This window comes from Phycodurus eques, chromosome 21 (assembly GCF_024500275.1).
Source record: "Phycodurus eques isolate BA_2022a chromosome 21, UOR_Pequ_1.1, whole genome shotgun sequence".
Taxonomy (NCBI): Eukaryota; Metazoa; Chordata; class Actinopteri; order Syngnathiformes; family Syngnathidae; genus Phycodurus; species Phycodurus eques.
Genome location: NC_084545.1, coordinates 11,073,635 through 11,087,934, shown reverse-complemented (window position 1 = coordinate 11,087,934; position 14,300 = coordinate 11,073,635). Strand labels below are relative to the sequence as shown.

Genomic DNA, 14,300 nt, shown 5'->3' with positions numbered 1-14,300 from the left:
TCTTCTTCTTGTAGTGGGATACTATCATATATCTTGTATATTCATATCAGCCTTATTTTGATACAAGAGGGGCAAAAGTTTAGAGAAACAATAATAAAATGGTACGCTCTCTGACACTATCAATCATGCAACAGTGTTAGGTGCAGGTGGAGGAATTGAAGGTCATATTTTTCTCTTCAAGTCGCTATAGCATAACTAGAGAGTGTGACAGACGGACAAGGAAATGGCAATCCATTTGTAATGTGTTTTCCTTCACAAACCAGGACGTACTGAAACTAATCCACGCCCTACAGCATACGGCTCTTTAATTATAGCTCATTAGCTTGTGCCAGGGGTATCTAATGAAGTGACCACTGAGTCTAGTTTAGGAACCAACGATAGGGAAGTATATTGCTTGACTGAATGTTTAGGTTTAAATTTAAGGTCATTTTGGATTAATTAAATGCAAGACCAAAACTTTTTTTTCCCCTGAAAAATGTATTAGGACAATTTGCACTTTATTCCCTATGCATTGTCTGCAGCACATTTCATTGTATTCTTTAGCAGTGAGAGGGCAATAACCTCCAGGTACAAGAGAGATAAGGCTAGTTGAGTGGCCCCGCAGCCCAAGGCCACAACAGGACTGAAAGATACACAGGGTGTGTACATTACAGTGAAAGAAACGGTGTGGTGGTTGGTTGACAACTATATTCAGTTAGAAAACCATTCATCTTCAAATCTATGGCCCACGAGTCTTCACGTAAATGGAATTTAAACAAAAATAAATAAGTACAGTGTTTAAGGATAGGGACTGAGCCATGCCGCAAAGTGCGTAAAACCACAAGTAATAGACCCCCTCCACAAAAAGGTTTATAATTGCCTATAGATGCCAAAAATGGCAGTAAAATACTATTCTATTAGACAGGGCTATGGTCTGACAAAATGATGCTAACATAGTTCCTTGGCACCCAGATGCCGCAAAAAAGTGTCAAAAGCAATACTTTTGTATTAGACAGGACTTTGGCATGAACACAAAAACAGCAAATTGGTGAGTATTTCCACAAATAAATATATTTAAAAAAATAATCAGCAAATAGGCGAATTCAAAAATATGTGGGTGAACACTATTTGTACATTGTCAAATGAAGCGACGTACAGTGGAACCTCAGGTTACGAATTTAAATTGTTTCGTTCTCAAACCGAAATTTTCATAAACCAGGTTGTGCGTAAACCGAGGTTCCACTATACATGTTAAGCGGTTAAGATTTACTAAAAACAACAAATACAAAAAGAAAACACATTTCCTACAAATGTTATTTCCAAACATACCTCTGGAGACGAAAACCTCTTTGAACTGGAGTAACACATCAGCAAATTTGCGTACATCGCTGACCATCTGCATGATGTAGTTGGGGTCTAAGGCGAGGCTATCGAGGTTGGGAGAGTCCATTGGGCGGCCCTTGAAGACCTTGCCTGACTCCGAGGAGCCCAACGTGCTCGAGCTGGAGAATCGAGAGATGCCCAGAGGGACTTTGGTTCCTCCTCCGCCACCACCACCACCACCACTACTACTACCTCCGGATCCTCCGCCGCTACTCTGGCGCAGCATTGCAGCGAGCATGCTTTCTTGGCCCTGTGGTTCCCCTCAGGGCTCAAACCTAACACAGGCCTGCCACAAGGATGAGGGGTGCTGCAAAGAGTCAACAAGATTACAAGATTACACTTTGCACCTTATGTAGCTATAACTAATGTTGAGAGACACTGTATCTATGTCCACACAGTATTATGCTTGTGAGGTGCTAGGACACATGCCTACTCATTATCAACATCACAACTTTTATGTTTGCTTTCTATCTGTTCATCAGCAGAGTACTTTGAGGCTTTAATTCAATAATAACCACAATGCTGCACATGCCCTCTGACACTGCTAAACAAATCTGACAGTGCAAGACGTCTTTTAATATGACGTGTTAATAGCTGCTGAAGTGTTAACAAATGACAACTGTACAAAGTACACCGCTTGTAAACAAAGCGAAGTCAAATGTGTAAACGTTGTGATTTCTTGCTTCTGTCTGTGTACTGGTGGTCTAACTTTCACATTTGGGATGAACGATTAGAAGTAATCTAGAGTTCCAGTGAACAGCATTTGAATTAGTGTTCTTTTAGACCATAGGTGTCAAACTCAACGCCCGGGGGCCAGATGCGGCCCACCACATTATTTTATGTGGCCTGCGAAAGCAAATCATGCTCGTCAACTTCCGTGATTTTTGCTCAAATCTGTACCCAAATTCCAAATTATCATAAAAATAAACAATTAACTTGAGATATTGCATTTTTCTGTTACCAAACCCTTCTTCTCCAGTAACTTAAACAATACGTGAACAAACTATTATCCTTGTCTTCTGATTTCAAAAGCAGTTATCCCTCAATTTGTTGTGTAATGGTAATATGATTTGGTGATTAAACATTTATATGGTTTCACTGTTCTAACGGCCCTCTGAGGAAAATCATAACTACAATGCGGCCCGAGACAAAAATGAGTTTGACACCCCTGTTTTAGACCGTGAAGCTCACAACAACGTTTTAGACAGTGCATTTTATCAATTAACTCAAGTAGTCGTGGAATTTGAATTTATTTTATGCAAATTACGTACGCACACAAAAGAAACGACAAATTAGGTCTACTTGCAAAAGAAAACTTTGCGTCTTCGGGTTTAGCTACTAAGATTCATCATACATGCATGCATGCATACGAACCCAGTGCAGAATCCGGAAACATCTTATCCGATGAAGTTCCAGACTCTAAAAGACGACCCAAGCAGCCTTTGTGTTGAATGAGACCAAACACAATCCACAGGAAGCGGCTCGATTCGTATTTATCCCGATCGGTTCTTGGCCGAGTCAAACTGCGGCGACTTGCCTCTGCGTCTACTAGTGACGCACGCTTCGCCGTGTCCGCGTGGGACTGTGTTTTTGTGTGCGCGCGCTTCTCCTTTAACAACAGGTGTTAGGTTTTTTTTTTTTTTTTTTAATAATCTGTCAAGCTAGTCGGAAGACAGTTTCCGGTTCCGGTTACGATTTTCACAATGCATCTCACCCTGTTGTCCGTATATGATTGAATTGGTTACCGTGAAATGCTTACTAGTACCTTTCGTCACTAACGTAAGGATAATCGCCGTCTAATAATAATAATAGTAATAATAATAATAATAATATATATATAATAATAAACCACGATATCTGAGGGAATAATATGGTTTTATTGTGGGAGACTCGACTACTATAAACCTTACTCAAACCGATGTGACAAAAAGGGCTAACTGCAGAGTGCAGACATGGCGAAAGAATATGATGCAAAAGGAAAGGATACAGAGGTCGAAGCAATTTAGTACGTTCTGCCTGGACTGTGAATCTCATATTTTATTATCAGGTCAGTTTGCAAATAAATTCTCCTGACACCCAATTTTGTATTGGCACTGCTCTGCTTGAGAATTATTTCTACATTCTAGATACATTCAATTGATGGTTAAGACAAGTTTTTAAAAGTGATTTAAAAGCAGTAATGTATTTGAATTGACTGCCATCTGATGGTAAATGTAGGACAATGCAGTTAATTGGATTCATGACGTCATCAGATTGGGACACTTCACATGCCTCAAACATTTTACACAAAGTTAGTGCCAACTCAAAAAATACTAATGATAATTAAAAAAAAGCAGTGATTTTTATTCCTAAAAAGTATATTTCATAAGCCACTAACATTATGCGCAGATTGAACACTAACATTGTGCTTAAATATAGAAAAAGAGAAAAAAAAGTGTAATTAAATAAGGATTGAAATAAAATGTAGTGCACATAAAAGTTAAATACAACATCAACTCAAACGTTTAAAAACAAGTGAGGATAACTAGCTCAGAAAATGGATGGATGGATGGATGGACAATTCAAGTGTACCTAGGCAGTGATTCGTTTATGTGCCACTAGAGAGAGCCCAAGTACGACTAATGGTAACCGTGCCACACTTAGAATCTGCCTTTTACCATATTTAGTCATGTATTCATCATCCATCCATCCATTTTCAACACCGCTTATCCTGGTTAGGGTTGCGGGACGCTGGAGCCTATCCCAGCTGACTTCGGCGGACTACACCCTGAACTGGTCGCCAGTCAGTCACAGGGCACATATAGACACAGGCAACCATTCGCACTCAGCATTCACACCGTCACTGAGTGGGAACTGAACCCACGCTGCCTGCACCAAAGTCAGGCGAGTGTACCACTACACCATCAGTGACTGTATTCAACATATGAATATAAATTATGAATATCATTTTTTCTAAAATAATAATAATAACGTGAGTACATTCAATGGCTGGTGATGTGTTTAGGTACATTTAGGCAGTAGTACTTCCTAACTTACATAACTTGTCTCTCAAATCAAAATTTGAATGTTTATGCCTAAGGAAAATTTATGTTGGTAATTGTAAGTTGTAACGTGATATCTGTCTTTTTCCTTTAATGGGATGATTGGTTTTGGATAAGATTTTGTCTTTTTTTTTTTCCACACCAACTGCTCCGATGTCAATAGTTTGGTGTACAATATGAATTAAAGGTTCCTGGTAATTTTGGTGTGAAAGGCCATATCGTCACCGGTGTAGACACAGCGATTCACTCACCTGACTTCATCTGAGCTCCTGTATCTGTTATCAGCAGATTGTAGGGTTTAACCTTTGACATTTATTCTGGAACCACTTCACGTCACCTTCACTGATGCTCAGACTTATCAAATGTGACTCATGGGTAAAAAAATTTTAAAAAAAAAATAATAATAATATCCAGAAGAAAACACTCATATGCCACATGGTTAAGAAGAGGAACACAAAATTATGAGAGCTGTGGTTAGGAGACAAATAATGTTTGTCACCATTTTGCCTTTTACTGTTGTCAAATTTTAATTAATTAACAGCCGCTGGCTAAATGTTTTTGCTCCATGTGTGGTTGTTAATTATACTATGTATACTGTATATGCTACCCTTTGGTCAAATTCTTCAAAACTTTCATTTTGATTATCATAGCTATGCAGATGGCACAGTTATTTATAGCAGTGTCTCCAAATGACTACAGTTTAATTGAGGTGTTGTGTCACTGTCTAAAACAGATCAATAACTGGATGAGACAAAATTTTCTTAAATTAAACCACGACAAAACTGAGATAATTGTTTTTGGCAATAAAGAAAAGAGGATTACTGTTAGTAAATACCTGGAGTCACTATCTTTATAAACCAAAGACCAAGTCCGAAACCTTGGTGTTCTGATAGATTCCGGCCTGACTTTCAACAGTCATATCAAATCAATTACTAAAACTGCCTTTTACCATCTAAAGAACATATCCAGAGTGGAGGCTTGCATGTGTCAAGCAGACCAGGAGAAGCTCATCTATGCTTTTATCTCAAGTAGACTTGACTATTGTAACGGTCTTCTGACTTGACTCCCCAAAAAGAGCATTAAACAGCTGCAGCTCATTCATAATGCTGCAACTCGGGATCTGATCAGAACAAAGAGGTCAGAGCATATTACTCCAAATCTAAAGTCTTTACACTGGCTCCCAGTCATCTTTAGAATAGATTTTAAAGTTCTGCTACTGGTCTATAAATCACTAAATGGTTTAGGTCCTGAATACATGAATGAAATGCTAATGGGATATAAACCCAGTAGGGCTCTGAGATCGACAGACTTAGGTCAAATAGTGGAGCACATTGTCCAAAGCAAACATGGTGAAGCAGCATTTAGCTATTATGCTGCACACAAATGGAATAAGTTAATAAGTTGCCAACAGAAGTGACGTCAGCCTCAAGTGTTTATGTTTTTAAATCCAGGTTAAAAACTTCTTTTTTCTCATGCTTTTTAGAGTATTTCCATTTTAAATTTTATTTCTTGCACTGTACGCTGTTTTAATTGTACTTTTATGAATTTTTTCTTCTCTGTTTGAAATGTTTATATGCCGTTTTGTTTTGTTTTTTAATAAATTTGCTTTGCTTTGCTTACAAGCACTAACAATTCAGACTTCCCCCTTTTTTTTTGCCATTAACATCAGATTTGTTTTGCAGGTAGAACTTAGCCATTTCAGTTTACGTTTGAAAAGTTTAGCATTTGAACTGGTTAAAAAAATTTGCAACATTGATTGGAGTATTGATTGAATCAAGTGCTCTGGACTGAGAAGCCCTCTCTTGCTCAGTTTCAACTTGTGGGTGCAAGTTCAGTAAAACTGCACAAAACAGGGTTTTCTTGAGGGATGAGTCAGCCAACACTTGAAAAGGAAGTTATTTTCCATGTTGGAATAATTTTTTTTTTTTAGACCGTAAAATAAAATGCCTGTATAATGTAGATTTGCAATTGCAGAAAGTATACTGTGTATTAAATACATCAGAAATGCCACATTACACATTTTTAACCCATTAATGAGAACCACGTACAAAGATTTAGATTATTATTAAGATTATCTTGGCCTTTTATAAAACTGTCTGCAATTATTCAAAATTTGACTCGAGACTACCTTTAATATTCAGAATATGAAAGAATGCCCTGTAATTGGCTGCCAACCAGTCCAGGGTGTATTCTGCCTCATGTCCAAAGTCAATTGGAATAAGCTTCAGCACACCCGCGATCCTCATCAGGATAAGTGTTATAGAAGATGGATGTGTGAATATGAAAGAATAAAGTAAAGCCAATTCACATCTTGAAAGTGAATTTGTCACCCTTCACAAAACAATCCAAATCTAGGAATTGTAAAGCAATTAAAACTACAGATTTTTTTGAATACTTGAGTTTAATGAAAAGCAAAGAATTGCTCATCTGACAGGATGTACAATGCACAAGTTGGGTATCACATGATGATGCTATTAATATTCCACAGGAATTAAAATGAGGAAGTCCATGAAGAACTAAATGTGTCATGATTCGAGAGTGCACACATACTAGAAGAAAATACAGACAATCAGGCATAAACATATAAAGATATGACGCACTACTATGAAAGCCTTTGAAATTCAAACTTACTAAATGATAGCAACAATTCACGCACATAAGATATAAATGTGCCTCATCGAACTACTGTCCTGCAGTGCTGTGAGTCACATAGGCCAACTCCATCTTGAAGGATTCACTAATTAGTCATTGTGAGTCTTGTCATCAGTAAGCGGTTTCGCCTGTAGCAGTCCTTTGCTCTACAAAAACTAGTGGTCTGCAACAGTGAAGCCGGACAATTAAAGAACATTTATTGGATATTATTAGCTGGCCCAAACCAAAGGTCAACCACAAAAATGTTGGAAATGTTAGCCATATTCTGAAGCTGGGGGCCCTGTCACCAGCGGGCAGTGGCCAGTCAAGGCTCCCAGGCCGAGGTATAAGGAGCCATTTCTCTTCAGGGGGCTAGAGACTTCAGCATACAGTGAAGAGTCTGTACGCAAAACATGACAAATATATACAGGATACAGTTCATTCGCATAGAAATTGACCAAATGAAAATTTATTCAATGGTTCTTGGCACCAGTTGCTATTTACAGTCTTTGCCCATTAGAGTAAAAGTGATACAACTCAGTTGCAGAATACCTTGTGCAGGGTCATCTTGCTGGTTCTGCTGGTGCAGCATGGCGTGGTTAGCCTCCTCCAGAGCTGAGTCGAGACTCCAGCACCTGGGCTGGTCCTCCTTGGGCGGGTTGATGGCCTCATCCTTCAGCAGGTCCGATGCTGAGCTCCTAAGTGTGGGGTTCTTCTCGAGAGCTCGTTCCAGAAAAGACCGCATGGCAAGGCTGCATTTTTCTGCTATGTCCTCCAGGGGGGGCGCTTGCTTGTGGATCTAGGGGAGGAACACATGGAAAGACACTCAAGGACAAAATAAAACATCCGAGAAGCATTGACCCAGATTTTGTTTTCTGAGTGATTTTGTGAATGAAAACTTGTTAAAACCGTTGAAAAGCAAGGTAATATAATATGTGGGCACTTCACTGAATCACACTGCTTCCTTATTCTCTGTCAACTGTTTCAAGAGGAAGTGGGTAACTGAGTCACATTCAAAAGATCTGATAGTCTTCTTTGAAACAGGCCATGAGGAATGGAAAACAGATGTTGGCTCATATATCACATATGGCGACATGAAGCTATTCCTTGCATGTCTTTAAAAAAATACGTACTATATAAAGGTAGGATGGGTAGGCAGTGCGTGGATATCTTCTCACCCAGGGTGGGTTTCCAGTCTGCATGTGAATGATGGTGGTACCCAGGCTGTAGATATCTGTTTTGGTATCATGTCCACGACACAAAACCAGCTCTGGACTCATGTACATCTGTACAAAAAAAAAAAAAAAAAAAAAAAGTGCCATTATTTAAAGATTACTTTGGAACTGTACTTGGTTACTATTAAAAGCTACTGTGTTGAAAATGTAATAGCAGTGTGATTAATTCAAGAAGTACTACAGTAGAACTAATTACATTTGATTACATTTTGATTACTTATATTAATTTTGAATAAATGCATCAACAGGATCCTTGGATTTTTCAAAAAAAAAAGTGTATTAAAACCAGACATCATTATTTTGGAATTAACCTCATATTTGTTCTTTCAACTAATAAACTGTTAACAAAACATGATGAAATGTAAATACATGATGAAAAATGCCACCATGTTGACCTAATGACAAATGTGCACAATTTATACAATATCACTTCATATGACAAACCAAATAAGTGAGTGTTCCATAAAAAGTCCAAAATCATAAAGATGAAACTGTTCAAAAGTCAATGTTCTTTTATGTGTTCAAAAGTGCAACTAAGAGTCTAACCTTTTCTAAATCTTGGAAAAACTAATAGCTAGCACCGCACCACACGGTGACGCTTAGAGGTCATATTTGGAAAAATATGTATTGTTTGAGACTACAGCAGAATGGCACATGACCAGAAAGAGCCAATCACAAGTGTCGGCTTTAGAAGGAGGACTTGATATGAAAAATTTTTTTTGCTTTTGCAGCTATTTGCTTAAAATTGTAATTATGGACATTTCCAAAAGCAACTGAAGTATTGAAACTACACATTTTCTCCCAGTAAAATAATATATTACAATTACATAGATATTTCAATCAAATTAGATAATCTCGTTACCTGTAATTAGTTACTCCCCAACACTGTTTAAAGCACAACAGAACAAGAATCATGCTGCAGAAGAACATGGAAGAAAAAAAAGCTGGGTTTTGTCTTTACATCTAAACTATAAACAGGAAAACAAAGTGCTTAGAGAGCATAGTGAGTGAGTATTTTCCTCTGGCCACAGATGAGTGAACCTTTAGACCCACACAGGTTGCGTCAAAGTAATCGTGTGTGGAAAGTAAACATTCTACTAGTAGAGCTTCTCTCTCTGTTGGAAATTCCAGCCTGCTGTGTAATTCTAGCTTGAGCAGAAAAGAGTGTCTGCAAGTATTCTCTCTCATATTATTTCTATTGGGAGCCTGCCTTTGGACTTTCCACCACCAAGCAAGGTGCATGGAGCACAGGACCTTTACATGCCACACGTGGGTCAAGTCAAGAGACAACAGAATGTGTTGTAAACTCAGACTAGTCACAGGACTGCATCAACCCTCCAGCTTGTTATCGTACCTCTGTTCCTCTCAGGTCTCTTGGAATAAAGAGGTCTTCTGTCATTTGCACGGTCAGCCCAAAGTCCACCAGGACAGCCTTGTCTGACATCAGGACAATGTTACTAGCTAAAGAGAAAAAATATTATAAATGCACATGAAACGGGTCGTCAAGGGGAGCAGTACTAATACATCTCGCAGTGTCGTCCTTATTTATGTAGTGTTATTGGTTAACTTCCAGCATGTCTGTGCTGAATCATCACAAGGATAAACAAAAAATCCAGGTTTAACCAGCCACTGAATGGGATGTGAATAACACTAAATGTTGTTTTCGAAAAGCTTCTAATTAAAAAAAATAACTATCCTTCCTTTGCCATTAATTAAGAGTACAAAAATCCTGCATGATTCTCCCCTTTAATTTTTGAACTAACATTTTAGCATTCCTAATTGACACATGTAAAAATAATAATACAAAATAACCACTGTTAATGTTTCAATTTAAATGTTGGGGATTCCAGAGAATCAACACTTTTTGGGCGAAGAGGCTGACAAGGGTCACTTGAGAATGCTTTGATCGCAGCTTTTGTGCTTCAGGTAATGCAGCGACATAACTTCAAACCTCTGCAGGATTCCACATATTGAAAAAAGACAGTGTTCTTGTAATAAACTGTCAAATTATGTCAGTCTGACCTGACTGCCTATAGAGCACTTGATTAAGAAGCATTTCTCAATTCAACAGTGGGGAAATAGAACTGTCAATAATTTTTTAAACATTCGGAACTTACATAGTCATCAAAAGAATTATTCACAAACAGTTGCGTCCTATTCCATCACTTCCTTAACCATTATCCATCTCTTAAACTGTCAGTGGGTCAATCATTTTTGCTCTTACGTTTGATGTCGTGATGGATGACGTTGTGTGAGTGCAGGTACTCCAGGGCCCGAAGAATATGCTTGGTCACCCAGATAATCTCAAACTCCCTCATTGGCCCGCAGCTGTCTATCTTCTCCAGGACCGAGCCGCCCTCGCCCGCCTCCATGAAGAGATGTACATTCTGTTCCCACAGCAAAACCCCATAGAGTTTGGCGATGTTCTCGTGGGAGAAGCGAGCCTGGAACTCTACTTCGGCCCCTCTAAAATTCTCCATGGGAATCTGTGAAAAATAATATGTTGATAACCTTCTATAAATTAGGAAGAATTCAATTTTGAGCATATTGAGTTTGAGGACACGGTTTGTGCACAAGTGCCATTGTTGCCAGATAAAACTGCATTGCAACAAATTGCATCCATATACTGTACATGGACCGCCACAAATGATCCAAAAAGCCATTTTGCTTGTACCCATATACCTTCTTGACTGCATGTCAGTCAAATTATGTGGTCGTAGCACTGTATTTAGCATCTAATTACAAGCATGGAAGATCCAGTCTTTAATGACTGTCAATGAGATGTTACAAATAAATCGAAATACAGATTTATGGTGTGTAATACTAAATTACAATATAAAGCATGAGGCTTTTTATTGTGTTTATTACGTAGCAGGCTCGTCAATAGATCATGGTAAAATGATACAGTATTTTCAAACACTGTCAGCTCATGACCGGGAAATCAGTGGGAAAATATAAAACAGTGCCAGTAAGCTGTCGCCATTGTATTGACTGTGTGTGTACACTACACCGAGTCAACAGCTTTATCTGACTAGGAATGCCCAGGTTGTAAATATGGTCCTTGTCAGACGATTGAATATACACATATGGATGCATGTGACTACTAGAACAAGATTAATAACTATTTTTGTCCTGTGCCACAAAAGGGCAGAGCAGTTGTGTAATTATGACCATTGTTTCCATTAGTGCACTTTCCATTGCTCATTTTGCAATATTGCCATTTTGTGTAAGAGCTCTGTTCCTCATGTTGACACTACTTTTCATTTGGGGGAAAAAAAATCACATCACATGAACTATTTCCCAGAACGACTTACCAGTTTACAAGCCATTCTCTTCCGGGATGTGATGTCCTGGGCTAAGTGAACTTTTCCAAAGGAGCCCTTGGGTACGAGGTCAGAGCCACGATTCTTGTAGGTCAGTTGCCAGGGAAACAGGAGCACATCCTTGTTGATCTTATAGCGGCCATTCTTTACAACCATATCTTTCTGCAAATAATGTCAGAACAGATGAATTTTGAGATGCATTTTTAGTCTACTCAATTTAACACCATGGGGGGGAGATATATATATATATATATATATATATATGTGTGTATATATGTATGTATGTATATATATATGCCGGCACGGTGGATGACTGGTTAGCACATCTGCCTCACAGTTCATTATGTCTGGTAATGATTCGTCTTGTAGATACAGAAATATACTCACTTTGTTTAGCAGGACTCCCATCTCCTCAGGCAGGTGCTGCAAGGCCGTTGCTTGCATGTTGGAGATCAGATTGACAAAGGAGAGGAGGTCTGTTACTGTCCCGTGCTGGACACTTCCAGCCTCATTAGTGTAGCCCTCCTGCTGAGTCCCAAACTTTCCAATGTCTTCATTCCCATCCATTGCAACAGGGGACGGACTTTCCCCTTCGGATGACAAGCTCCCTTCCCGTTCTTCTTCTTCCTCAAGATGAAAGAGTGTCTCTGCAGCGTTGATGATGTCCTCAATATTCATATGCGCTAAGAGCAGTTCTATGTGGTTATCATAGTTGTACTCCATTTTGTTGGTGTGGATTTGTCCCACTCACTGTAACATTAAACAGCAGTCTGTATCAAATACTGTAGATCAGTTCATAACAAAAGTAATTTTATTTAATTCACTTAAGTGTTAATGTGAATGGTTGTTTGTCTATTACAATTCCCTAAAAAAAATCACCAAAATGTAAAAGAAACATGAATAAACTGCAATGTTTGGTAATCTGTGTTGGGGAGTAACTAATTATCTAATTTAATTACAAAATGTATGTAATTGCAATCCATGTATTCCTGGGAGAAAAATGTGTTATTAAATTACAATAGTGTTTGGAAATCACAATGATTACAAATAATTTTAATTACATGTGAAAAATTAGTCATAAAAGCTCATATTTCTTTTTCATGTCCCTTCCTCTTTCTAAAGCTGAGCCTTGTGATTGGCTCACTCTGGTCCTGTGCCATTCTACTGTAGTCTCTAACATGACATATTTTTCCAAATATGACCTCGAAGCACAAACATGCGCAATCTATTAATTTCTCTGAGATTTTGAAAAGGTTAGACTCATGTACTTGAACATGGACCTTTGAACACTTTCATCTTTATAATTTGGGAATTTTTATATGGACCATTCACTTGTCTGGGTTGTCATATGAAGCGATATTGTCTAAATTGTGCAAATTTTTCATTAGGTCAACATGGTAAGGTACCAATCAATTAATCAAACTTTATTTACTTTTCATACATACAATGCGACCCAAAGTGTTTTACATTAATTCAAATCAAACCCCTACGATTTGTCTACAGTGGATTTCCACATGCTGAGTACACATAAAATGCAACAAACACGTTTTTAATGGTGTATTTACATTTAATCATGTTTTGTTATCAGTTTATTATTTGTGTAAAGAACAAAAATAATTATCAATGGTTTTAATCCACTTTTTTAGAGGAAACATCCAAGGGTCCTGTTGATGTATTAATTTAAAATTAAAAACGCAATCAAAATGTAATCAGTTGTAATTAGTTATATTACTTAGAGAAAGTAATTGAAATAGCTAAAATGCTACTCAAATACTGTAATCTTGCCAACACTTATTAATACATCACAGCATCAGAGCATACTATTCACCACGACAGTAGTGAGGAAGCAGTTGCAAAAACTAGTTGACATTTTTTTGTGACAGGCTGACAGCAGAAATAAAAATAAACGTGTAATTACTGGATCTTTCTACTGCACTGCAAATCTTGTCACATTGCTCATAAGAAAAACCCAAAAAATAAATAAAATAACAGCAGGTTTCTGAACATGACGTCAAGATTACTCGTCAGAAAAAAACATGAATTTGTAGCACTGGCTGAGAGCATACTATTATTACGTTAAATGATACACACAATAAAAATAAATGAATAAATGAGTGAATGACTTTACCGTTGGTATCAAGAGCGACTTCTCTCCAAAAGCGAATCATTGGCGTACCTCAGAGACGGGCTGTCTGCTGACTATCTGCTGCTTTTAGGAGGAACTACACAGGGGAAATGTATCATTGCGCATGTGTTTCAGCCTTTAACGTCGACCACGCGACCTTAGGCAACTCTTCGTGGGTTTCGGTTTCGCTGGTTTTTTTCTGAGCCTTGTGAAATCAGTTAATGCGGTTCCCAGGCGGCTAGAGAAACTGGCGGCTAATGCTGGCGCCGATACCGAATTTTAAATAAAACTCCATGCAATACACTTTCTTCTCATCTTCATTTATTGTAAGCATTATAGTTCAGAAATAAATTGCAAGTACTTAACAATAAAAACAAATGCAAGTACTTAAAAATAAAAACAAATGCAAGTACTTAAAAAATCACCCGGTAATGAAAAACACATCACGTTTCGTGTACCGAAGAAAAAAGTTATTTTAACCAGTCAATGTCAGTAAAATAGTTGATGTAATTACAAAATTGTAAGGAGGAGTAGGAAGGTGCATTTCGGCATCTCTCGCTTGCCGTAGTAAGGCGGAAGCAGC

At 38.0% G+C, this 14,300-nt stretch overlaps 2 protein-coding genes across 4 annotated transcripts in view; both read right to left on the bottom strand.

The window, feature by feature from the left end:
* Positions 1-2,933, bottom strand: part of arhgap29a (Rho GTPase activating protein 29a) — a 36,681-nt gene extending 33,748 nt beyond the window's left edge. For both annotated transcript variants that reach the window (XM_061666624.1, XM_061666625.1), the window contains exons 1-2: positions 2,737-2,933; positions 1,309-1,669 (exon numbers count right to left, since the gene is read on the bottom strand). In XM_061666624.1, coding sequence (XP_061522608.1) covers positions 1,309-1,600 — 292 coding nt within the window. In that variant the 5' untranslated portion in view covers positions 1,601-1,669; positions 2,737-2,933. The remainder of the gene's footprint in view (positions 1-1,308; positions 1,670-2,736) is intronic.
* Positions 2,934-6,796: 3,863 nt separating this feature from the next.
* map3k8 (mitogen-activated protein kinase kinase kinase 8) lies at positions 6,797-13,843 on the bottom strand. Of its 2 annotated transcripts, none has more exons than XM_061666322.1 (8): positions 13,721-13,843; positions 11,980-12,342; positions 11,584-11,754; positions 10,494-10,755; positions 9,624-9,730; positions 8,168-8,320; positions 7,587-7,833; positions 6,797-7,434 (listed from the first exon to the last, which is right to left on the bottom strand). In XM_061666322.1, the coding sequence occupies exons 2-8, from the start codon at positions 12,313-12,315 to the stop codon at positions 7,310-7,312; spliced, it is 1,401 nt and encodes a 466-aa protein (XP_061522306.1). In that variant the 5' UTR covers positions 12,316-12,342; positions 13,721-13,843; the 3' UTR covers positions 6,797-7,309. The 2 variants fall into 2 exon arrangements, with proteins under 2 accessions (XP_061522306.1, XP_061522307.1); XM_061666323.1 differs by having other exon boundaries at positions 8,213-8,320.
* Between the last annotated feature and the right edge of the window lie 457 nt (positions 13,844-14,300).